At 33.1% G+C, this 26,891-nt stretch overlaps 3 protein-coding genes across 3 annotated transcripts; 1 reads left to right on the top strand and 2 right to left on the bottom strand.

Moving 5' to 3' along the window:
* Positions 1-346: 346 nt before the first annotated feature.
* LOC138331580 (RING finger protein 215-like) lies at positions 347-10,748 on the bottom strand. The gene is made up of 10 exons (XM_069279281.1): positions 10,406-10,748; positions 9,743-9,880; positions 8,852-8,923; positions 7,101-7,186; positions 6,909-6,963; positions 6,184-6,300; positions 5,454-5,570; positions 4,559-4,675; positions 4,017-4,119; positions 347-3,289 (listed from the first exon to the last, which is right to left on the bottom strand). The coding sequence occupies exons 1-10, from the start codon at positions 10,715-10,717 to the stop codon at positions 3,270-3,272; spliced, it is 1,137 nt and encodes a 378-aa protein (XP_069135382.1). The 5' UTR covers positions 10,718-10,748; the 3' UTR covers positions 347-3,269.
* On the top strand, positions 10,732-15,977 carry LOC138331579 (actin-binding protein IPP-like). Its single transcript, XM_069279280.1, has 2 exons — positions 10,732-10,818; positions 11,768-15,977. The coding sequence occupies exon 2, from the start codon at positions 11,784-11,786 to the stop codon at positions 13,416-13,418; it is 1,635 nt and encodes a 544-aa protein (XP_069135381.1). The 5' UTR covers positions 10,732-10,818; positions 11,768-11,783; the 3' UTR covers positions 13,419-15,977.
* A 1,844-nt stretch (positions 15,978-17,821) lies between these two features.
* LOC138331577 (proline-rich protein 11-like) lies at positions 17,822-26,887 on the bottom strand. Its single transcript, XM_069279277.1, has 9 exons — positions 26,811-26,887; positions 26,050-26,200; positions 25,145-25,273; positions 24,431-24,646; positions 23,036-23,119; positions 22,615-22,712; positions 21,387-21,443; positions 20,894-20,987; positions 17,822-20,373 (listed from the first exon to the last, which is right to left on the bottom strand). Exons 1-9 carry the CDS (start codon positions 26,834-26,836, stop codon positions 20,221-20,223), a joined length of 1,008 nt encoding a protein of 335 aa, XP_069135378.1. The 5' UTR covers positions 26,837-26,887; the 3' UTR covers positions 17,822-20,220.
* Between the last annotated feature and the right edge of the window lie 4 nt (positions 26,888-26,891).

Raw genomic sequence — 26,891 nt, 5'->3', positions numbered from 1 at the left:
ATATATATATTGTACCCGGGGGTCTTTTTACCAGATTACCAGGAACTACTAAGTACATATTCCTGTAAACATATAGAAATATATAAACGTACAATAATGTCAGACTAAATAAAATAATCTCTTACCTAATCCATTATTTTGTAGTATTAGATTGTAACTTATTGATTTGTGTTTTCAAATATTTATTAGAAAGTTTGCAAAGCAAGTGCCATTGTGTTCATTAATAACGGTATATGCTTTTTCAAAATCACTTAACTGCAAAAATAAAAAGTCACAAACGGCCATTAAGGTCATTGGGTCAAATGTTATTTATACATGTGTGTATTGATTAAACTGTATATACATAATAAAACACAGTGCATATTTCCTGTATCATTTATAATAATTGTATATCGACAACAAACACAGCATTAATGTAACAACAATGGTTTTAAATGATTTCAATTCCATCTAATTTGAAATAATCAATTAATAATGCATTTGTATTGCCCGTTAGTTTTTAAAATTAGTAAAATGTGTTTGGTTTACAATATTCGTAATACAGGTTTGTAAGGATATAGTTCAGACTTCACGAGATGATTTTATACTAAATAGTATGATGTACGAAAGTAAGTGACAAGCAGTGCTAGAGTCCCTATGCTGTTAGGCCAAAAAAAGAGATCGAAATCCCGACTTCATAATTTTTTTCCGTAGAAAAGTGGAAAAAAAGGGTCGGGGGTTAAAAATAGGGTCGGTCAGGTAACCCTAAACAAACATATTTTTTGGCCTTAGTATTATCATTAGGCAATTCTATAAACATTCCGTTCTTATAACAAAAAAATATATCTAAAATAGTCTTGATATGAATTTCAGTTTCTTACAATGTACAGGAATCCAAACTCAAAACAAGCTCAAACATATATTTCTCTCAACTCAAATAACAAATTGTATATATGAGAATATTCTCATCAAAACGAGGAATATATCTTTAACAGACTGCATAACAAAATGGCATACTCTAAACGTGGAAAATTTATGCGAGGGGGAAATTTTCGCTAATTACGTGAAGGCCGCTTGGTCGCAAACATTTTCCCACGCGCCTAATATTTTGTACATTTATGAACGTAGTTGTTAAATTCTAAAAGTGTATCTATCGCGAAAACAACAACGCCGTGAAATTTGTATGTATGCAAATCGCAAAATTAAGCACTCGCGAAAATCCACGTTTACATAACATAAATAGCATAATATAATGGAGATTAACCAGGACAATGTGTATTATAGGGGATATAAATTTAAAATAAATAATTACAATAACTGCATTATTAATAAACTAGCCAATATCGTAATGATAAAATATGAAAATGATTGCACTAAATAACTACATGTGTAAAGTCAACAAAATGGTAAATAACGTAGGTAAATGCAGTACATCTTTTAAAAACGTCATCGTATACAATGTACCAAAACATAACAAAATGATGAATTTACAATAAATTAACAACGTAAATTAAAACAATCAGGTATTTTTAAACATTAATTTCTGTTCGGATAATTTTTTTTCAAATTCAAAATACTTTGTTTTTAGATGATTTGGTACTCATACAGTTCTGCAACCCAAAGTTTTTTCGTGGTGAATTAATTTCGCCTTTTTATAACAGAAATTTTTCAAGTTTTAATTTCGAAATCTAGATTTTAAAAATTCTATGTAACATGTGTTTTAAATAGTTTCTTGGCGATTTGTTTTGGCGATCTCTTGTCGCCAGCGAAATTAAACTGCATGCAAAATCAAGTTGGTTTACAGACTTATGTGAATAGATACATATTAGATAGTATTCTTACTGGCCTCGCCAAAATATCACTTGTCAAATAAGGCATCAGATTCAAAGTTGACTCATCAATAAGTATCACAGATTTCGTAAAGTACAAATAATTAGTTCTGGACAATGTACATATGTATAATGTATCTTTATGACCAAAGTAGCGCCAAACTTAATTAAGACATTTTTTGTGGATATGAAATATTGTTTAGCCTAATAAATCAAATAATCATTTGGCAAGTTAGTATTTATGGTAAAATGACTAAGATTTGGACAGGAGGTAAATATGTGTACACATTGATCACTTTTTCATCATCTGATTTACTTTACATTAATTTTTTACTGAAAAAAACCACTGTATCAACAAATATCACAATGCTAAAAAGACTCTTGCTTATCATGTGATATAAGATTTATATTTGTGTAACTGTTCTTCATGAACAAGATGTGCATTTAAATTAATAAACACTGTATCAACAAATATCGCAATGCTAAGTAGACTACTGATAATCCTGAGATATAAGATTTATATTTGGTTAACTCTTCTTCATGAACAATATGTGCGTTTAAAATAATACATTATCATATTATTTCAACGTTAAAAATTCACTTATGCCTTTTTAGCTGATTCTTATTTATTTTGTTTGCTTTGTGTTCTATGTCCAGTGAATAAAAGGAGTAAATTTTCACTTAGAGTAATACATGTTTTCTAAAAGGAAAAAATTGAAGATGAAAAATCTAATAATAGAAATTTAGACCTAAAATATATAAGTTCATATTCAAAGCATAAAACAATAGTACATTTGTTCAAAAGAAATAGAATTGGAAGCAATTTCCATTTCGAAGACGTAAAAACATGTGAAGAGCACAATTACACATGGTTTTTAAAGAAACTGATTTTTTTTGAAGATGTGAAATATAGTTATAGGGACCTATAGCTGTTTTTATGAAAGGAAAAAAGAAATAGGACGCCAATTTTGTATGAAGTCTTAAAACCTTAAATTGATTTAATGTTAAAATTCAATTTGACACTAGAGGAATTTTAGTGAACTGGAATGGAGAATCGCAGGTAACAGAAAACGCACTGTTTACTTCAAAGAACATTTCACATATATCCACAATCCGAAATCAATCATACACGTACATATCTAGAATATGTAGTTTTGTCGTGTGCTGTTTCTGTATACACCGCCTTAAAATTCCATTTATACACAATATATAACCATACAACTGGGAAGTGATCAGTCCGAACATGAGACTTGTATACTGGGCAATACCGGTGTCCTACACAAGTTTTGCACAGGTCAAGGACAAAGTTTTGCAGCTGGAAGGTCAGCTCAAAGTAACACACAGTCCGGTGGGTTCATAGACCTCTAACATAACAACAAAATGTCCACACTTGCAACCCTTACATTGGATGGTCGTGTAACCCATCCATTTAGCTAATTGATCCTTAGAACACAGACTTCTTCAATTAGTCGTCATCTTCTCTGTAAAACAGAATTATTCAATTGTTTAAATAATTGGAATTATGCAACTGATAGTGAATATTATGATTTTCAAGGAAGACGAAATTAACAAAAAGTGTTATACCATGATAATATCACTAGCGTTTTTTTAAGGGGAAAAATTATCTAACAACATTTTTTTCCATGTGTTGGAATTTGGTTACAGTATCATATACACAGTTTGGCACTAGATTTATCCTATTGTCAGTTGTTTTGCATTTTTAGCTAAAAACCAAGAAAATATAAATTTATCGATTTTGAATTTTTGGGATATGACTTTCATGGTTTTCATGATTCATCTATTTTACATATTTCCAGAATCAATTTTTCTCGATTAAATTTTATTTGCTGATTGAATTAACCAATCAAAAATTTGAAAACATCATGGCACTGTCAACGACTACTAGCTGCAAACGTTCTTAGTTTGACACAATTATATTCGGCCAATTTTTTTATACAATTCCTTAAAACAAATTTATGATTTTAATTTGCAATAACTGCTACATAAAGTGAAAAGTGCTAGAACATATATATTATATGATGACCATCAAAATGAAAAATACTGCTATTTATCACATAATCCACTTGATATCCAGTGGTTTGTAACTTGTCTCAAAACTTCTTGACTCCTTTCATATAATCTCGTATGAAATAAGCACTCACATAAGATCCCATTTGTACTCAAATTTTGACATATCATATTACTTACCCACAATATTTAGCTTACATAATGGACATGTTCGGTTTTTGACAAGCCATGGATCTACACATTTTGTATGGAACTCATGGTCACAGGGAAGAACTCGTAATTTCTGAAAAAAAATTAACAGCAAAAATATATATTTGTATTAATGGCAAAAAATGGAACATCATAGGACTTAAAGAAGATTTTTTTTGCGGGGGTTATATTTTCGTGAAATGATTCAATCATTAAGTAATTGTAAAGCTTGATTGTGAAAAATTAAATTGTTGAATTTTTTTCTCATTTTTTGGCTAAAATTGCGAACATTATGACTTGCATGACTTGCAACCAAAGTGTACGTCAAATAAACAAACTCATTTTTGCATGTAACTAAAATTCATTTATACGAAATGTCTGAAAAAAAGGTATAGTAGAACCTAAGAGGTTTCACTGAGGTTTCCATCGCAAAATTTATTCCTCATGAAAAAGTTGTAAGGCGTGAAAACGTAAAATTAATTAGTAACCATGAAAATTAGTAAGTTTTTTCTTTATACATTATTATGTTTTACCTGCTTTGGTGTGAAGTAATCTAAACAAATGGCACATATCTCCTTGTCCTGGCTCCGAGGCCACTTCCTCGTCATCATTCTGGACAAGGCTTGGTGAGCAAGTTTTCTTAATGTAATCTTAGGAATAATAAAAAAATATTAGATTTTTATTTTTCTAATCACACTTATCATATCATATATCATAAATATTTTTTAATTTATCAATTACCTGTATCAATTACCTGTATATACTATATAGAATTAACCAAACTTGTGAACAAATACAATTTTCTAATTTTATACATATAGTTTAAAATGTTATATTGATAACCAACTCTTAATAAAATATCATTTATTATTTGATAGCATATGAAGATTAGTTTTGTTAGTTTTTTGTAAACAAAATGAAGCTAAGACATTATTTGTGATTCAAGGTATGGATTTCAAATACATGACAATTTTGATAAATTGAATACAATTTACGGACATTTTAATTTGACAATTTTTTTCATAATTTGTGTTTTGAATCCATTGTTTAATTAATATGTAAATATTTTGCATCTGACTGAATATTGATTAAGCATAACTCTAATTCCAGTATCAACATTTCATGAAAGGTGTAAAATGTAAATACCTACAAAATCAATCTTCTCCACTCTCTCCCCCCCCCCCCACAAAAAAATAATAGCAGTTTTTTTATTTTTCAAAAATAGAAGAAAGAAAATATATATGAAATGTCTTGGAACCTTGGACCTACCTATTACATGGTATATAATTTTTGATCAATTTTAAAATTTTCAAAAATATTTATTCTAATTTTCATTACATATTTTAATAGTATTTTTTCCAGTGGTGTTTTTATTTGGTTTTGTAGAGGTTGAAGAATCTTTCCTTAAATTGAGTTTCTTGTACCCACCTCCACTTCGTCCGTCCCATTAAGATGTCCGTCTCGCATACGTGCCTTCATAAAAAGTAACAATAGAAGGAGAAATGCTGCAGAGTAGAAGAAATTCCAAAACTGTGCTGGGTCAGCCTGGAAAGACAACACAGAAAGATGATGATAAAATGGATATTTACGCAACATATTTATGAAAAAAACTTCAATATATCGAGTCGGTGAAGCAATTATCTTTTCAGATTTCCAAATACATGTAAATCTTATATAAACAATACATACAGGAAGTACATCAGGTTGTCATGTTTTAGATCATGAAAGAAATTATTTTCACTTTGTGCAATTTACCAGGGTATTGTTCCTGTAAACATGGAAATTATTTGATGGGGGATTTTACCACGAAAATTTTCTCCACTACGCATAACGTTCTGTTTAAGTATGGATTGTGTTGCTAAAAATCCGAAAATATATAGATATCACAAAAAATAACATGCAAAAGGTTCACATAAGCAAAAAGAGAAATTTAGCACCTGCTAAAATATCCTTATTTTCAGTATAAGCTCACGAATCAATTAAATATATGAACATTGTGAAATTGGTGTTTTAGTGTGGCGTTTTATTTTCATTTCTACTTTCCCATGAAATTAAAACAGTCACATCATTTTCTTTTTACAATAAAGAAATCAGTCGAATTTTGTACTATGCCTGTTTTTAATAAAAATTTGAATTAGGATTTAACACAATGACTAACCTTGCCTTGGTCTTCAGTCTCTTTCTTGTTGCCAAGGCAGATTACTCCGTCCCATTCATGGAAGCTGCGTCCATTTGGCCGACCACATGTGGCCCATAGGGTCAGAGTGGGGAATTTCTGAAAAGGAATCAAACAAGAATTAGTTCATACTTTGGTTTTATTGATTTAACATCATTTAACAGCCAGGGAAATGCAGAATGTGCCAGGTTTGGGAGGTGGGGGAAAGCCAGAGTACCCTAGAAAAATCACCGACCAGCAGACAGTACCTGGCAACTGCCCATATGGGATTCAAACTCGCAACCCAGAGGTGCATGGCATGTGGCAAATATATAATATGTCAAAAGAAACCTACAATTCCATACTCACATACACAATATATTTTCTGATAATTTTAATAATGAATAAGTTATCATTAATAAAACTAAAATCTGTTGCATTAAATTAATTAAAATCTAAATTTAAGTACTTCAATCATTGTATCATCTAATCAACTAAACACTAACTTGCACAATTAAATATAATTCCAAGCTCATGTATTTATCAAGTTCTTAAGATCAAATTATTTAGGTAATGAAATTGCTTGAAATAAAAAATATTTAGTATGAGATTTAAAATCATGTCATATACATGTTTAACTGTATAAGTTTATTAAAATTTGTTAGCAAGTACGTTTTGGTGGAAAAATTTACAACTATATACAGTAAATATGTTAAGTATATTTTTACCTGCCAGTAAGCCAGCACCGTGTGTTGGGTCACCTTGGCCCGGGTCTTCATCTTACTGTAGGAGATAAAATTGAGATCAAATTTACCGGTATAACCGTATATACATTGTAAATACGTTTATCTAGAATAAATAAATGTGCATGTGTACACAGGGAAAAATTGTGGTAATTATCATTGTGAAATATTGCCTACCTCCTTAATACTGCCACAAAGTTAGTGATGTTTTCTAACGACTCCACTACCACCACAGGGTAGGCAAATAGCTGCTTCACCTCCAACTGGTATTACCAAACAAAATAATAAAATATTGTTAATTAATTTATTCAATGTCATAAATACATAATATCGTTTTCATTTTCACTGCAGTCTAACTATGTAACCTTACCAAGCACAGTTGGCATTCATATAGTCTATGAACTTCAACCTCTTATGACGTCATTGTCATTGTGACGTCACAATTGTCGTGCCAGCAATCACTGAAAACAGCTGTTCAAATGGCTGTTCCATCCATGACAATAACAAATTTTTTGTTCATTATAAAGGCAAAATCTCTTGAGATTTCACCATAAAATTGCTATCAAATGTAAATATATAAGAATTGAACGTCTTTCAGTTGGCATTCATAGACAATATGATTGCCAACTGGAAGACATTCAATGCTTAAATAATTGTAAATGATACATATTCACGGAATACAAAATATCTACTAGTCTGCTAAACTCGCCTTATATATTAGTTTTTTTCTTCCAAGTATTTTTTAGAAGAAATAAAAAAAAAACAATAATATACGGTAGGCAGGTTAAGTGGACTAAATATCTAGATACATATTTATAATTACAATAATTAGTATAAGTAACCTAGACAATTGCACTATTAATCAAAAGAGGATAGAAATAACACAATTATAATGATTAGTTTACTCTATACATTTTTGTACATGTATAAATTAGGGCTGGATCAATATATCCATATGTATCGGGTTTCAGCAGTGTATCGAATATCGATACGCAAACATGCTGTATATCGCTGTATTGTTTTAACAACTCACCCTACTGTTTTCGTTATAGAAATAGGAAATTTCAAGCAAAATTAATCTAAAACATCATTCAAGTAAGAGCATTTCAATCAAAAGGAAGTGTTTAAAGCATCTGTGCTACCTAGATGGATTAGAAATGCCTTTTTATAATTAAGAATACCAATTGACAGAAATTAATTAACACAGATGATGTTTGGTAGATTTTTTTCCCCTGGTTATAGCATGTTTTATCAAAATTGTATTATAATGTCACAATATTCAAAACCCAATGGTCAACAGAATTTGAAAAAGAGGTCCACTGTATCGTCACAACGAATCGTGTATTGTTTCAGTGTATTGTCAATATGTATACGTATCATATCGTTTTAGACCTTCCGATACCCTGCCCTTGTATACATACATTAATTTAAACCTCTAAAGCATAGCCTTGATTGCAGCCTGAAGGCCTGGTTCTGATTATCAGATAATCTGATCAACTAAATGCTGCTGGCACTTTTACAGGTGCCATCATAATAAGGAAGAAACTTTGTGATTTAATTATATTTAGGTCTAGGTTAACTGGTTAAGTTAGCTGATTTTCAAGAATATTGTTCTGCAGTAAAAAAGTATCCATAATGTAATTGATACAATAATACTAAATACAATGTATATAAATTCAGTGGGCTGCACTTTTTGAATGGGAAAATTATAAACTTTTCTTCTATTATATTCAAAGAACAAAATCGTTGTTATGCATGATGACATTCACAAAAAATTGGAAAAATACAGCTAACTTTATACGGGAAAATTTGGCACAAAATGCACCTAAAAATCCAACAATATAATACACAAACATATATGTATCATAAAGGTATACATGTACATATATGTAATTTTAATGGTAGTACATATGGTGATTTATACATACCTCTTTAATGATCTTGGGATTAAGAGTCAATATTATAATAGCTGAAGCTCCAAACATTAAGGCCTTCTGCATCTGCATGATAATGAAAAAAATAAAATTCATCTCAGTATTTTTCATTTAACTGTTATTCCTTGCAGACACAAGTGATCCCACAGCAATCTTGGCACTCACCAAAAGAGAGATTATTTCTCTGATTTTCATTTCTTTTACCTTTCTTTAACTCCTTTGAAATATTAAATACACATATATAAATATACATGTATACCAAGAATTATTCTGTATCTAGCTCGCTGTATCCATCCTTGATACTCCAGGGGTTACCATCACTGACACTATATCCACCCCTGGACTATATCATAGTAAAAGATAGGCAGATCCTGAAAAACAAAAATACTGACCAATACCTGCAAAGACTTTGACGATGAGAGAGAGAGAGAGAGCAATACCCAACTTTGAAGTAACACAGTCAACCACAGTGTACTGTTATATATAATCATACAATTGATTTATTGTTTATCAAAGGATCAAATAACCTGTTGTTTTCCGGTGCCTTCAGTTTTACTATGAGAGAGTCCAGGGGTGGATATTAGCAGAGGAGAAAATGTAGTGGCCAGACCAGAAATTCAAACTCAGGACCTCAGAACACTATGTATAGTCAAATGCTCTACTGCTGGTCAGCAACATGGTCACCGATCATGATCGATCTAGTCCAATCCTGCTACAGATAGCTATATATAGTTACCCCTGGAGTATTGAGGAAATGTTCTGTAACTAACTTTATACATAGTTTAAATGTTAATGCATGGCCAACTAAAGTCAAAATGCATTTTTATGCCATGGTGAGGAGGAGGAGGAGGAGAGGAGGAGGAGGAGGAGGAGAGGATTTAATACCCTGTCTATGACAGAAGGACAGCCTCTTGTTGCATTGTCTGAGGTAATACTTCTCTCAGAATAGTGGAAAACAGCTATCCAGTCTCCGGGTAGACGAGCATATTCTTTCTCATCATCTCCACCGCAATCTGACGATAGCTAAAAATAATAAAACAGCAAACTGAACAATACTTTCATCCCTACATCAGATCTTGAGTAACTAATCCAGACTCAAAACACACTAATTATAAGCAGCAATTTATCAATGTAGATCAAGATTAGCTATCAATACTAGTACTGATCATAGTTCTATATTCATTTTCTCTGGTATGGGTTATCAATGAAGAAGAATAATCTTTGAATACACAAATGATGTACATCATACACTGTCAAATTCACATGTATCACAGAAGTTAAATTTAAGTACACATGTACCAATATGTCAATAATATGTCGCACAAATTTACCTCCTTTATTCAGCTTTTTATACAGTATAAAGTGTGTATTTAACATATGCCATATAATTCTGTTAAAACGTCAAACTCCTGTGATAAATGCATTTATCAGCTGTCTCAGACGCCTGTTAGCGTCTGTCATTGTGTAATCAACCCAGTTAGCTGCCTTGTAGTGAAAACGAGAATACACTAGATTTGTATTTTGATATATTAAAAATGAAATCTTTACCATATGAAGTCTGCCATCAGCTTGTTTCTTCTGTCCGACAGCGGCAAATTTACCCTGAATATTCTCAGCAACAACATCAGACGCGTCAACATTAACAGCTAACGAAAGCGAACTGTCAGAATTTGACAGCTTCGGTTGGTGGCTTAGTTTGTCATAAAGTCGCACTTCGATTGAAGCCGAACTGTCAGAGGCAGCGATTGCTGGAGCCAGCAGTACCATGCACACATTCATGAGCGCCCATAGTGGGTGTCGCCTGCTGTGTTTCACGAAAAACAGGAACATCTGGAGAATGACCCAGGCCACGGCGGCCATCTTTTTTGTTTTGGTTTGTATCACAAACGAGTCTCCACGTCAAAGAGTTCTACAATTTCCCGCGCTTACGTCGAAGATGCTAAAATATAGAAAAGGGAGAAGTATGCAATCAAATGAATGTTAAATCTTATAGCCGTTTACGACTGTAAAGCTAGCATTTTTTAACATTTTTTTTTCAGTAACTGCACTTCATAAGTTACATCATGCATACTCATTTGCATTTTCCAACTGTAAAAAAGCCTAATAGATCTAGTTGTAAAACTGAGGCATTTCGTATGCTTATCCGAGTTCTAACGAGCTGATACTGGCGATATGATTTATGAATAGAAGACTTACGAAATGTATGTACATGTAGCTGGATTAAGTCATGTGACGTCATAATGATGACGTCATTATATTACATTTTAATATCCTAATATATTAGAGCTCTAGACTTGGCCTATAGGTTAATCAAGAACCATTAAAAACTAATAATAAAAAGTATGCAAACATATTAGAATATCCAGTAGCTACGTATACATATGGATCAAAAGTAAATGTCAAAATATAATATACATATTGTTTTGGAACATAAATATGTGACATTATTACCTCTAAGGACAAAAAAATTATATTATATTGACTGGAAAATATTATGTTAAAATATGACTTTAAATTATAGTCAGTTAAAAATATAAAAAAAAATAATGTGTCTAAAAGAATGAAGTACATTTTGTACTGATTGCACATTCACCAAAAGCAAAGCAAACTGTTTTATACTATTTTTTGTGTTAATTAGATATATTTACACGAGCTCAAGTAAACACTAATTATTGTTCAAACCCCAATACTATATTTTGAATAAAACAACATGCATGTATATATATATTAAATAATGATGTCATGACTGTATAGATGTAGATATGCAAAGACAGACAGAATATCAATTTCACTTTATAAATATATATGCATATTAATTAGCTCTAATGAATTTAGAATGTTTCCATTGTGTTGTCATTTTAATTTAATTGATATGTCATAATTATTTCATTATTATATTATTGTTTACAGATCAAACCAGTTAGAAATGGAACCTAAACCAGTGTCATCTGATTCCGATTCTGAAGCATTTCTAGTGTCCAACCCATGGTACTCGAAAACTTTACTCAAGTCATTGTACAAGTCATGGCAAGATGGCGAATTCTGTGACATCACGCTACATGTTGGGGAAAAGAAGATTAAAGCCCACAAGAACATTCTATCTTCGCTCTCTGAGTATTTCAAAGTCCTTTTCCACATGGATGCGGAGAACAAGTCTGATGTAGAACTTTATGATGTGGATTTTGAATGTCTGGAACTTCTACTCAAGTTTGCCTATACTGGTTCATTGGAAGTCACTTTAGACAATGTTCAGAATCTGTTTGTTGTTGCCGATTATCTCCAGGTGGAATTTGTGAGGAATACATGCGAAAAGATTTTACTAAAAAAAGTTGACAAAACAAACTGTGTTTCCATGCTGCTGATTGCTGAAAAGTTTTATTTAGCGAATATCAAAAAGAGATGTTTAGATTTGATTGGTAAGTATCTGGAAGAAGTAAGCCAATCAGAGGAGTTCTTGTCCATTCCTTATGACACTGTTTTAGAATTGTTTGAAAGGGATGATTTGATTGTGTTTCGGGATGGCTACCCTCTACCTAATGACTTAGTCGAGTTAGCAGTACTTGAAGCAAGCATACGCTACATTTCTGGACAGAGCGAGGAGACAAAATTAAACGAAAATCATGTTTATTCTCTCATTGTTGCGACTCGATTGATATACATAGACTACTCTACATGGGAGAAAGTCCTTGTTGATCATGCAACGATTCTCTTGGCAGAAAACCTAAGTAAAGTGAGACAATATCTGGTTGATAACAAAGATGTCTCAAACAAGTATCTATTGCTCACCATGCCAAGCAGTAAAATATTACCATTCAAGCAATGGACTTACCGAGAGGGAAGGGATACCAAAATAATTCCTGGTAGAGGATCCGAATCTAAATCCATATGGGATGGTGTGCCACCTGCCGATGCTGGAAGCCGACTCTTTAACGATGAAATTATGGTAACGGAGGACAATCAAGGTCAAATTTCAAAGATTAGCATCGTGACGCGGTACAACGACAGCCAACAAGAGAATGTTATTGTGGGTTTACATATGTATGATGGCGTTTGGCATTGCCATGGCCTAGGACGGGATTCCCCTGTAGCAGGCAATGTTCATGAGGTTGTGCTAGAAAAAGGAGAAGTTATCGTACAAGTGGAAATGAGAACGCAACACTCTATGACAAGTTGTATAAAATTCACCACTAATCGTGGGAGAACTGTCGGACATTTTGGTGGAACATCACCACCAGATTGTAAAATTGTTCCACCACCAAACTTCAGTGGGCATCTACACAGTTTCTCAGGAAGAGAGACAGAATATTGGGGCAATAAAGCCATAGCATGTTTGAATGTCAACTGGTTATGTTACCGAAATATTGATGATCCTGACTGTATTGGCAACTTGGACATACGCTGGCTGACACTTGAACACGATGTTGAAGACGAGGATGAGGAAGAAGATGACGATTACTATCTGCAGTATACATCTAGTGACGATTTCCCATTATATCACTTCGGAGAGGAGAGTGAGGATGAATTTGATGATGATGGCAGCAACAATGATGATGACATTTGAGTTAAAGCATATCCATATTACTGAGTTATCTGCCCTTATGCGTAGGTATTAATTGTGATGTCATGTGTTTACATGTATATCATTTATAGCTCTTCTGGTCCAAATGACCAAGGTGAGCTTATGCCATACAGTGGCGTACGGCATCCGTCCTTCTGTCAACAATCAACTTCTTCTCCATAAATGCTGGTAGAAATTCAACAAAATTTGACTGGTAGCATCCTTATGTGTTACTGACTGAAAATTGTACAAATAATGTGACTGACCCCCCAGGGGCCTGAGGGGCAACTTAAAAGGGGTCCATTTGGCTATTTCCATATAATCAACTTCTTCTCTGAAACTAAGCATGAGATAGCACCCATAATGCAATGGTAGCATCGATATCCTTATAAGGTGGGGATTCAAAATTGTACGAATGATGCAGCTGACACCCTGGGGGCCTGAGGAGCAGGATCGAAAGGGGTCAATTTGGCTATTTCCATAGAAACAACTTCTTCTCTCAAACTAAGCATGGGATAGCACCCAAAATGCAATGGTGGTATCATTATTGGGTGGGGATTCAAAATTGTACAAACGATGGGTCTGTCTTTGTGATTTTTGTACAAACGATGGGGCTGTCTTTGTGATGTTTGTACACTAATTACTAAATTACAGAGTTACAGAAAACCAGGTAAGGGATACAGGCCCTCTGGGCCTCTTTTTCTAGAATGTGAGTTTTCTTCACAAAACAATGCTGTCACAATCAATACCTCCAAGGGCAGATAACTCTGTAATATGCAAAAAAAATAGTCTAGATGGAAAGACTATTTATAAAAAAGACAGGTATTCCATCAAGATTTGAGGCAAGGGAGTCATTCAAAGTAAATTAGTAGTCTCATGTTTGTATGAATTTTGAAGAAATATGTAATCAAAACATACACAAAAGTAATGAAAAGATGAATATCAACACATTTGTTCTCTTAAAAAACAACAAAAAATAAATTCTTGAACAAAACTGAAATATATAGTTAATGTGCACTCCAAATACATGTGTTTGAATCATGAATAAGTCTGGTATTTAAGATCTAGAGAAGCTCTTTTTCATGAGTATTGGCAAATAGAATAAAGTGTAATGATCTAATGGAATTAAAAAAAAAAAAAAAAAAAAAAAACACATTTAAAAACATTTTAGTTTATTTTCCAAATATGTTGTACAAGGCAATACTACATTGTTAACATTTATATAAATTGTATTTTAATAATTCTAGTTCTTTGTACCATGTGGTGTTATCAATTTGTTTTAAAATAACAATAAATTGAATAATGAAATGCAGCTTTTACATTAATTTCACTTAATGCATGTCTGTCTATGTTGAATATAATTACTGTTTTATTTTTAATTATAATTAAAGAAAATATGAAGGTTATTATATATCATTATAGGTAAAAACATCTTTTTGTTTGTTGTACATGTACCACTATCAATGTTGTAAGATACACAATTTAAACGATTTAATAAGCCATGGTGAGCTGGCACAATTTTACCCCCACAATAATACTGACTGTTGGATGGGGGTATTTTGGGGGAAACATAAAATTGGAATGTCTGGATGTCCTAAACACTGAAGCCGATGATTCAATTTTGATGAACGTGTTCAAACTTTACAAGACTGATTAAAGTAGATGTGTGGTTTTAAATGATGAAAAATACAATTATTGTTATCCTATTTTCAAAACTAACCTGTCATCTATAGTTGACAGTAATCACAATATATTGTATTCGACCCAGGGCATTTGAAAATTGAAAAAAAAAAAAAAAAAAAAAATTAAAGGTGATTAACAAGACAAAATTGTTGCCAACCTATAATTTTGATAGTTTGGTCTTGTACCTGGGCAATCAAAATTGAAGCCTCAAAAGGAGGAGGGGTTCTTATTGGGTCAAATACTATAGGTTTCTCTGGGAGCTCTGACTATTCTCCAACACGTACTACAAAAAATCATTGTATAGCTATTGAAAGAATGTTTAAAATTAGATGGCTTCAATTTCCTGAATTTCCCAGGACCTAATTTTGGAAGTTCTTAATCACTTATTGTAAGTGAATAGTGGAATACATGTTCAGCTGTACTGTAGTAAATGAATGAACTGCAGAATTTCCAAACCTAGGGAAATCTCAACAATCATGAAGTATATTTGGAAAACCAACATAGGCCTATGGGATGCTCATGTACTTTCAAGGTCATGGGTCAAGATTAAATTTTACACCAATTTACAAAATGTAAATTTCCAAGAGGCCCAGTTCAGATAAATGGTAGAATTTTACAAAAGTTCATCAGATTTGATCTTTTGTTACATGTACATGTAGTACCACATAGCTGGTTATTTTCATGGGTAATTAACATTAAAACGAAATTTTGATCAATGAAAAATATTAAGAATTGGCTGAATACTGTATAAGTCCAATCACAATCTAATTAAGATTAGATCTTCTATGTCACTCTCCGTAGACGGTCCGCTCGAATTTCTACGAGCAGACGGTCTAAGGAGAGCGACATAGAAGATATAATTTTAATTAGATTGTGTCAAATCACAAAATTTTGTTTTGCTAAAATTGAGTTTCCCTTGTTTTTTGTCCAAATTATAAAACTTTTGACGTGCAAAAATAACAGGCTATATGGTAATACACGTCTATTTGTAATAATGAAATGAAAATTTTAAATAATTTTATGATGAATAATTTATTTCATTATTGGCACATGATGGATACTAGAATATATATATATTAAAAGCAATTAGAAAGACAATATTGAATTCAAACTCATTGAAATTATGAACATTTCATCATTTGGAATGATGTCAAACGCTGCATGTACATTTACAACACAGTGTGGTATCAAATGATCTGAGGAATTATTTTAAATATTAAATAACCTTGAACATCAAATAGAAAACATTAAAATAGCGGTTTGATATAAGATGATACTAACTGCAGAAAAAATGCATGGTCAGACCAGATTTGAACCCAGCACGACATCTGAACAATTAGTCAGATGCTCATTAATTAAGCTTTCTTGTCGTTTGTGATCGACCTGGTCCAGGATTGTTTGTCAATAAACACAATTCCACTTTTACTAGAAATGAAAAGTAAGTAATGAAAGTCAATGAATATTGACTCCATGAAAGACATATCTCTCCTGTGCTTTTCCATTTGTAGCTATATAAACTACATGTACAAAATTATGTACTGTTAAATATATCTATACTGGACTCCAAAGGAACATATTTTATATAGACAAGTATCCTTTATATGAGTGTCCTTTAGAGCAAGCTTAAGTGATAAACATTACTTTTTACATGCTGACTTCAATTAACAAAATGTAATCACTCTTGTGTGGATATGAGTACAACTCCAATTCAAATAGTGAATGCAGAGTCGGTGTGCACCAAATGAAAAGATGAAAATAATAGGAGTTATTGAATATGTAGGTAACACATGTTTTTCAAAAACACCATCCTTAGTAAATTTACCAAACATGCATCATGATCCATGATGGAAAACTGTTTACAGTATCAAGATCTTAATTCAGGCATGCCACATTTTCCCTTTGTTAACCGGTAATATCATTCATATCACAGTTTTAAAACCTAATTTATCACATTATCATGACTAGCCTTTTGTACATTGTGACATAATTATTACAAGTGCAATCATGTTTCTGTGAACCAACTTTGCAATCATGGGAAATATGATAAGGTTGTTCTGTGCAAAGTAATATCTTACTTTAAAGAAGCTCCACCGCTGACAAATGGTATTTTTAGGTCACCTGAGACGAAGTCTCAAGTGACCTATTCTAATCGCCTTTTGTCCGTCGTCGTCCGTCGTGCGTCGTGCGTCGTCCGTCGTGCGTCGTCCGTCGTGCGTCGTATGTCCGTAAACAATTTACATTTTCGACTTCTTCTCAAAAACTGTTGAAGCAATTTCAATGAAATTTTGCACAAACCTTCTAAGGCATAAGGCCAATCAAAATTGTGAATTATACGGTCCCCACCCCCCAGGGAGCTATGGGAGGGGCCAAAAGAGGTTAAATTGACTATAATTTCAAAAATCTTCTTCTCCACTCACAGATGTGATGGAATTAAATACTCTTCATAGATAGAAAGGTCATAAGGTCATTTACAAAAATTGTGAATTATATGACCCTGGGGTCTCGGGTTTCCCCCTGGGGAGGGGGTTAAGTTTACTATAGTTTATATAGGGAAAACACATTTTTGAGTATTATTTGATCATTTGTAATAGGAAATGAGTCAAATATTGTCAGAATTATCAGTATGAGATTGCCATTGAATCCTATTAACCAATTTTCCATGACTGAACCCCAGGGGCCTTAGGGGCGGGGGTCAAAAGGGGGTCAAATAGGCTATAACTTCAAAAATCTTCTTCTGAAATTCTGGAAATGGTAGAATCACATACTCTTCATAGATTAAAAGGTCTTGAGGTCCTTTACCAAAATTGTGAATTATATGACCCTGGGGTCTCACGTTTCCCCCTGGGGAAGGGGTCAAGTTTACTATAGTTTATATAGTGAAAACACATTTATGAGCATTTTTTGCTCAATTTTAATACGAAATGAGTCAAACTTGTTTAGAATTATAAGCATGAGATAACATTTTAATATCCTGGTCAACCCCCTCGGGGCAGAGGGGCGGGGCCGAAAGGGGCAAATAGGCTAAAACTTTAAAAATCTTCTTCTTAAATACTGGAAATGGTAGAATCAAATACTCTTCATAGATGGACAGGTCTTAAGGTGTTTTATGAAAATTGTGAATTATATGACCCTTGGGTCTCAGGTTTCCCCCTAGGGAGGGGGTTAAGTTTACTACATATAAGTTTTTATATGGAAAACACATTTTTGAGCATTATTTAGTCATTATAATAGGAAATTCGTCAATTGTAGTCAGAATTATCTCTATGTGATGGCCATTGAATCTTATTACCAAATTTTCCATGACTGATCCCCAGGGGCCTTAGGGGCGGTCCCAAAACCGGTCAAATAGGCTAAAACTTCAAAAATCTTTTTCTGAAATTCTGGAACTGGTAGAACGGTAGAACTGAGATAGCATTTAACATCATATCCATATTGGTCCTGGCCGACCCCCAGGGGCGAGAGGGGTGGGGCCAAAAGGGGTCAAAATGGATAACATTTCAAAAATCTTTCTCCTGAATTCACTGATTTGATGGAACCAAATAATCTTCATAGATTAAAAATTTATAAAATCACTGACTGACTTCAAGGGCCTGATGGGCCAATATATATTTATAGTGTTTATATGCATGTCTTTGTTTCATTCTGTGTCTGAATTCAGGTGACCGCTAAGGCCCATGGGCCTCTTGTTTCACTATTAAAAACAGGAGGAGCCGATTTAGTATTTTTCTTCAGTTACAAAAGTTACTTACTTTACACCATTACCACCGTTAAAAAGTTTGAGCTTCTAATTTTGATCCAAGTTAAAAAAAATGAAAAATAATTAATTGCATCCCGAAAAAATTCCGTGACACTATATCCTATATGGAATGAAGTACTGACTACGCATGCACCAAACGCGAAATAAATTATTTTATTTTATTTTTTTGTTTTAATTATGCATATATATACACAATTAAACACCAATTATTGTTCAAAGGAAGAATATCATTTATGCTCTGTCGATGATGGAGCATCTTTAATAGTTGTATTGAAATATATTTCTGTTCAACAATGGTGCTGCGAAAGTTAATATCTGCGAACATGAATTGAAACGGGAATCAAGAAATTTCGGTTATTGCAAAGGAATTTTTTTTTACAGTACATAAGAAAGTGTCTTTGATGCATATGTTATACAATATTTAATTTGATGCAAATGAACTTCGCAACTTCAGAAAATGAATATTGTACAATCGGTGGTTATCAATATGAAAGACAAAAAGTGAATGTTATATATAATACATTGCAGTAGAAACGCTATGAAAAAATACAAAATCATGATCGACTACAGATATATTAGTTTTGGATCTATATAGAATGTCTATACAATCATTCAACTACAACATAAATCATAATTTGAGCATAAACATACATTGTATAATATTATACCTAAATACATTTATGCATTGTTTAAATTCATATTTAATATCACAAAAATAATATTTTAAAGGATATGGTATGCGATGCGTCTGTGTGCTAAGTGTGCATATTGTTTTGGGATGTGATTCTGTAATATATTGGAACTCTTTCCCCTTTTACATTGTTTTCTCAAAAAAATTAGATATGACAAATTTAGACAGCATCGTATCAACTCATTCACCCTGAAGACGCATTTAGACTCTTCTAAATCAAAGACTAGACCAGTCCATAATGAAATTTCAGGGGTGAATAAACTAAAATATCTTCAAATATTGCTTGATCCTTGATATTCCTTGTCATTAATGTAAAAAATATATAAATGCTTATAGAAAACAAAATGATGACTATATGCAAAGTTACAAAAAATATTTTGGCCTTTGATGTATTTAAGACATTTCTGCCTTCACAGACATCTTCAGGTTGAAAACCTATGCAGATGCATTAGGTGAAGGCAGAAGGCCTGTAGATATGCGTAGAAGAAGTCTGCACTTTTGCTACTTTATATATATACATGTACATATATATTTCATGACTGATTTTCAGAGAGGTATATATTAATATTTTTACACAGATGTTGCTATCATAAGGTAATACATATAACAAAGCTAAATAAACATAGCACAGCCAGTAATAGAGGAATATTACAGTACCACTAGTCTAGAAAGCACTAGATGGTATTATCTGTAAGCGGGGATTGGTTGCATGGACTACACTCTGTAGATTGACGGTCAGGAACAAGAGCCAGAGGTGATATCTTGTAACGTGGCGACGGCGACCCTTCCAGGGAATCATCACTTGAGGAGCGACTGTCATTAGCGAACTGAAATGTAAGCATAATATATATGTATGCAGAACTTATGGAGACTGGATCAATTATCAGTGTGCTACTCATGTCAGTATAAGTATGTTCACAGTATTAACTTAAAGGATGTTGCAATAGTTGTCACAGTTTGCTGAGCCTTTTAAGCTTGTTACAAGGTGTAGAGACAATTTGTTCACATAAAACATTTGGGTAATTGTGAATTCCAATATTTTGATGTGATTTTTGTATACTGCTGTAAACCATCCATCTTTCGCGGCTATTAAATTTCACAACAAAACAAGTTCGCGAAGTCTAAAATTCATGGATTGAAAAATTGAATGGATATTCCTATCAATGAATACAATGTAGATTGTAATTTGCAGAAATAAACTGTCGCGAATTTAGTTGGATTGCAAAATTTGTGAAAGTAAACTGCACGCGAAAGAAATTTAGTTTACAGTTAATCAATGGTAAACCATACTATGTCTTTTTGGTAGTTTAGTAAAGTATGAAATGAAAATGTAGTTTTGATACTCACAACAAACTTTTTCTTCAAAGCTGTAGCCATCATCGGAGTTAAACCCTTACCAGTGGCACGTTTACGCTTCACTAATGGAGTTCCTCCAGGGCTTCTGTATGAAATAAAGATGCTCTTAATTAAATACAAACAAAAATGAATTTGATTGTATGTACCATATCAACAAATATCAATATATTTAAAGCAACAAACCTTTCTAAACATTATAATAATTCATAAAGCACATTTTAAAGTTTTCTAATCTTTTTCATAGGTGCTCATCTTCAAGCAGTCTATTTAACTAAATTTATTAACCATGGTTAAATATTTTTTTCTTATTATTAAGCAGACATTTAGAACGAAAAAAAACCAATTTACTTTGAAAGTTTAAATCTTCAAAAAATAATTAAAAAATTTCCATATCATATACAAACCTACTGGATGTGAAAAGAAAGTTTAATGACGTGCATTCTTCAACAAAATAAGCTTAAAATCAAATCAATGTCACACTTACCTCTTTATAGTGGTTTTCTTAAGACCACCTTTAAAACTCAGCACTTCACTGGCAATCCTAAATAAAAGAATTCTTGTAGTCATCACTTTAACGTTTTTTTCCCCATGTCTTGGTTTAGTAATTTGTTAGGCTAGATAATTAATTATCTTAATTATCAATCACAAGTCATGACTCTATCTGTGTTAGTATACAAATTCTCGATCCTCCAGGGATTACTATCACTGTCATTAGTGTCGTAAAATACCCCCCTGGACTATGTTATGGCAAAACTGAAAGTTCTGTGTGCATGCAGTTCGGTCCTAAATACATCATATGAGTCCAATAATAATAACATTATAATATTGGTACATTTGATGGCTTTGAAGTTTGGCATCGCTCTGTTATTTTTCAAATGAAATCTTTGAAGGCCTCTGACTGGAGTATATTTGTATATATGTAACAGTAATTTTCAAAGTTATTTCAGGAGAAAGAAATTGTCAGACCAATCACAAGCCTACAGAGACTTCTTTTGATTATAGAGATCAAGGCCCGACTTCAACGCCAAACAGTATTGTGGTTATGTGATTCTTTAGATGTACATTTGAGGACCAAACTACCTGTTAAATCTGTTGTGCATTGTGCCTTCAGCTTTGCTATGACATGTCCCAGAGAGGGATATAATTCTTTTGATATACATCAAAGGAGCCAACTACCTGTTTAATATATTATGCACACAGAGCCTTCAGTTTTCTCTGACGTAGTCTAGAGGGTATATGTGATGAGGGCAGTGATAGTAGCCCCTAGAGTACAGTGGATGGTAATACAGTGTCATATAGGACCTTAAATGAGTGCTCTTTTCATAAGATTTTATGAAACCAGCCTTGACAAGGAAAAATGAAAACTTCAAGAGGAGTTCCATACATATTATATGAGAAATTAACACAAAATGAAGACACTTTTTTCACATAATCACAACAACCTACATTTTAATGAATTTCAATGTCAAAAATCCAACTGTGGCAGCCTTTTTTTTAACGCTGTTAGGTGTAATGAACGTCCTGACATCAAATACTACCGTCACAATGAGTGTTCAGCCAATGAAAAGTACTCTAATTTATACTACACTAAGTGACATACGAAGGGTACACAAAAATATTACAGGAGTAAAGTCACTGAATATCCGGCAGATTATGTCGTATATATATTCAGTTTATCTGCCTTCAGGTCTACAAACTATTCTTATGCTCACCTATCTTGAATGTTTTCCTTGTCCTGGTGTAAGGCTGTCTTCAGTAACCGGTGTCTCAACTCAGGAGATGAAGGTGTATTGTTGTTGTTTTCTGGTCTCTGCAACATTGATGGTTATTTTTTTTATATTCAACACTTTTTTAGGTTGAGTTTGGGTTCAAGATCCCAGAACGACATGGTAAAGAATAATTTAGGATTTACTGCCGGTAAGTCCCATTTTGCAGTGATTATGACGTTAACAAAATCACGGCAAATGGTGACATCATAATCACCGAATGGTGGGACAAATTGACGGTAAATTGTACATTACCAATGCTGTTTTAGGATCTGGAAACCCCCATATCATTGGGATGTCAGGATATTTTCAGCTGATATCTTATGTTATCAGGAAATGTAATATAAATGATAAAATTACCACTCACCAATGGTGGTCTAGGCTCAGCTCTCCTTAACTTCACCTGTTGGAGCTGTTCTAGTGTCACAGATGGTCTAGGCGTGCTCTCCTCCTGAAATTTTGAAAATGGAGTCCTTGCATTTAAATATAAATTTACTAATACATGCATGAGACTAGTTAAAACATATTTTAAAACTGAACAATTTTGAGACAACCTTGGTTGCATTTCACGCATTTAAATAAAAAGCTTTACTCAGGACCCACTTCTTAGCAGGCATAACATCTAAACAATTTTGTCAACTTATACCAAATATGACTTTACTACATATTTGTTTTTTCACTTGTAAATGTAAATTTTAAATAATTTTTACTTTATATGATCAAACTTAAAAGATGCTCCACCGCCGACAGAGCATTAATGATATTCATCATTTGAACAATAATTGGTGTTTAATCGTGTATATATATGTCTAATTAACACAAAAAATAATATAAAATAATTTATTTAGCCTAGGTGCATGCACAATCAGTACTTCATTCCATATAGGATACAGTGACACGGAATTTTTTCGGGATGCAATTAATTATTTTTCATATTTTTAACTTGAAGTAAAATTAGAAGCTCAAACTTTTCAATGGTGGTAATGGTGTAAAGTAAGTAACTTTTGTAACTGAAGAAAAATACTAAATCGTCTGCTCCTGTTTTTGATAGTGAAAAAATACCATTCGTCAGCGGTGGAGCATCTTTAAGTATAGTTTACCATAGATAAGTCTTATCTGCCAGTGATTCTGACGTCATATTTCAGTGATTTTTTAGGTACATTAGCCCCTTCCCTGAGAGAAACTTTGCTGTATTTTCCCAATTTTTATACCATGGCTAATGTTTTCCCAAAAACTATCTGAGATACTATATTCGACCCAATAAGTGCCCATGTCCCTATAAGCGCCCCTCCCTTTTTAGAGGCTTCGATTTCAATTGCCCAGGCATAAATAAAGACAAAAACTACACAAAACTGTATAGATTTGCAGCAATTTTGTCTAATTAGCACCTTTTTTTTTTCTTTTTTTTTCAATTTTTTTCAAACCCCACTGGACACTTATTGGGTTGAATACAGTATATATGTTTTAAGAAAGATGAATTGTACTTTTTTCCCCAAAAGGTACAAGCCCATGAAATTATCTAATAAAAAATTCACTGTATTATGAAATAACTTTAGTGACAAAACAATTACCAGATGGTGGTACTTATCAACGATAAATTGTACTTTACCAAACATTGTTTTGTTATCTCAAAATCCCTGTATTTCTATGCTTGTATATATTTTATGTAAAGTATTGTCTTCAAACTGCAGCAATATAACTGGTTGAATGATTCCCATTATTTACGTGTTACTTTAATCTTTGTCTATGTCTCTGTGTGTACCTTAGAACTCATCCTTCGTTTTCTCTTCCTGATGAATGTTGGGGTCGGGGTGTGCACTGGGGGTGGGGGTGGGGGTGGTGGAGGAGGGGGTTGGGCCCCAGTCTGCTGTATAGGGATAACCTGTGCCACAGGGACAACAGACACTGATTTACCACACTGAGGACATCGACAACCTGAACATGATCCAGTCGGGTAAACGGAGGTCTTGTCAGTCGACTGAAAAAAAAAGAAGCAAAAATTAGGCTAACTTCAAGCAAAAGGAAGGCACTGTCAAACTTTTTTTTCCGCACTGTCAGACTTTGACCAATTAATGAATGTATTAAGATTTCACAGACTATGTCTCCTATGCATTAAATAACCAACAATCAAGTTTCCATATTTAGAAAAAGTCCATTTTTAACAATACATGTAATTATACATAACATATAAAGGAATCAGTACCTTTTTTGGTGAGTTTAAGGCCAAATAAAGGCCCCTTCCTCTTAGGAAATTTTGCTGAGCTCACATGAAAATTTTCCCATATGAAGATAAAAACTGGTAAGATACATATTCATAATGAACTAGCTTCCAACCAATTTTTTTGTGTAATTTTCATTCTTCATTAATATAAATAGGAAAACAAAATTAAGTTATATTCCAATAAGAAAGGTATAGCTTACAGGCCACTGAAATTATTGAACCTGAGTGTAAAGGTCACCATGAATAAATGATCACCTGCACTGGCTTAGATTCTTGCAGCTGATGTAGTTCTCTTTCAAGGTCACTGAGGCGCTCAGACATCCTCTGCAGCTCTTCTTGGTACCATTGATGTGGGAATACTTTGTTACGCGCAACATTTAAACTCTGAAAAAAAAAAAAAAATAATTATATATATAAACACATACTGAATGCACAATTTACAATTGTATATATAAGCAAAGATTAAAATTAAAAGCCTAACAAAATATACCATTAAAATAACTAATGACTTCTTTACAAGCAACTGGTCATTCTCGATACTCCAGAGGCTACTATCACTGACTATCCCTGGACCAGGGGTTTCATAATATTTCAGGAGAGGCGGTACAATTGCAAGTTCAGGGGTACTTTTCTATACCTGTAACCATCTGTATGCTATCTAATGTAATTTAACCCAAATCAGGCGGTACCACAGCCAGGTTCAACTGGCAAAAAGTACCGGGCACCGCCTGATATTGAAACCCTGCTGGTACCGCCTGATATTGAAACCCTGCTGCACTATCTCATAGTAAAAGTGAAGGCAGTTTATGAGACACAGGTAGTTAGATCATTTAATGTAAATCAAAAGAATCTAGTAACGGTATACTGTGGTTGACTATGTTACTTTGAAACTGGGCGTCACTCTCGATCTCTCTGTAATCTTCAGTGGAAATCTCTGTTTGCCTGTGATTGGTCAGGTTTTCTGTCTGCAGTTTTACTATGAGATAGTGCAGGGGTGGATATAATATCAGTGATAATTACCCCTGGAGTATTGAGGATTGCAATTAGTGACTGTGACAGAATTTTGTTCTATGCTTGTACATCAATCATCACCACTTCTGTTTGTGTACAGACATAATTCTACACTTTTTAAAAGATTTATGTAAAATTACATGGCTCACCACTCCAAGGCAACGACTGCACCATGTTAATATTTTAGTAACACCAGTGGCAGCAGCCACAAGCTGGCCGGTCCTAAACCATGCTATAGGGTCAGGGCCGGATACATCCACTCGGTTTCTATAGGGACTCAGACTGAAGGGCTCCATTTCCCTGTCAAAGATAAAATATTATCAGTATTAATTTACTAGGTTTTCATTCTTCCATTTCTAATTATATTAATAACAAATATCTAAATCATATATATTTTCCAAAACAGTAACACAAAATTAATAAAAAAAAATGTAAGTCATTTAACAGTTTAAATCTTAATTGGACATCATAGAATCATCAACCTATCCTATGCTATCTAATCCATTTGTTGATAATATTAATATTAGATATCTACTTTGTAAATTGACAACAGAATATTTTTTGAAATCTTAGTAACACTACTGTAGATGTAGTTCTAACAGTATGCATAAATTATATAAACAGGCCTATTTTTAATTCCAGTACTGCGGCACTTAATTAATTAATATTTCGAAACTTAAGATAATATGTCGAGTATGTCAGCTATAAATATGACACAACACTCACAGACAAGCAGGTCTCGATCGTACAAGACTTATTTCGTGGCAAAATTTTGACATCGGCAGCTCATACATGCCAAACTAAAATTGGCGGATATTAGTTACACATAGATGTTCCCAGGCTTTTACCGTTACAAACCCATGTTATTGTTAACTTAATTGAATATAAATATATATGCTACGACCGTCACCTGTTAAAGTCCTGATTTTCAAACATTTCATTTTTCTGCAGACATTTCGCTCTAAATCTTCCTCTTCAAACCTCGCGCCTG

This window comes from Argopecten irradians, chromosome 9 (assembly GCF_041381155.1).
Source record: "Argopecten irradians isolate NY chromosome 9, Ai_NY, whole genome shotgun sequence".
NCBI lineage: Eukaryota > Metazoa > Mollusca > Bivalvia > Pectinida > Pectinidae > Argopecten > Argopecten irradians.
The sequence above is the reverse complement of the archived record's forward strand: the minus strand, read 5'-3'. Positions and strand labels throughout refer to the sequence as shown.

What these genes read in the sequence shown, in the direction of transcription:
- LOC138331580 (XM_069279281.1), bottom strand. Translation starts at nt 10,717, where the DNA reads ATGGCCGCCGTGGCCTGGGTCATTCTCCAGATGTTCCTGTTTTTCGTG. An exon ending in ATCCCAAGATCATTAAAGAG is followed by an intron (nt 7,187 to 8,851) that starts GTATGTATAAAT and finishes TGGTAATACCAG; the next exon opens with TTGGAGGTGAAGCAGCTATT. An exon ending in CGGTGCTGGCTTACTGGCAG is followed by an intron (nt 6,301 to 6,908) that starts GTAAAAATATAC and finishes ATTCCTTTTCAG; the next exon opens with AAATTCCCCACTCTGACCCT.
- LOC138331579 (XM_069279280.1), top strand. Translation starts at nt 11,784, where the DNA reads ATGGAACCTAAACCAGTGTCATCTGATTCCGATTCTGAAGCATTTCTA.
- LOC138331577 (XM_069279277.1), bottom strand. Translation starts at nt 26,836, where the DNA reads ATGTTTGAAAATCAGGACTTTAACAG. An exon ending in GCAGTCGTTGCCTTGGAGTG is followed by an intron (nt 25,274 to 26,049) that starts GTGAGCCATGTA and finishes TTTTTTTTTCAG; the next exon opens with AGTTTAAATGTTGCGCGTAA. An exon ending in AACGAAGGATGAGTTCTAAG is followed by an intron (nt 23,120 to 24,430) that starts GTACACACAGAG and finishes TCAAAATTTCAG; the next exon opens with GAGGAGAGCACGCCTAGACC.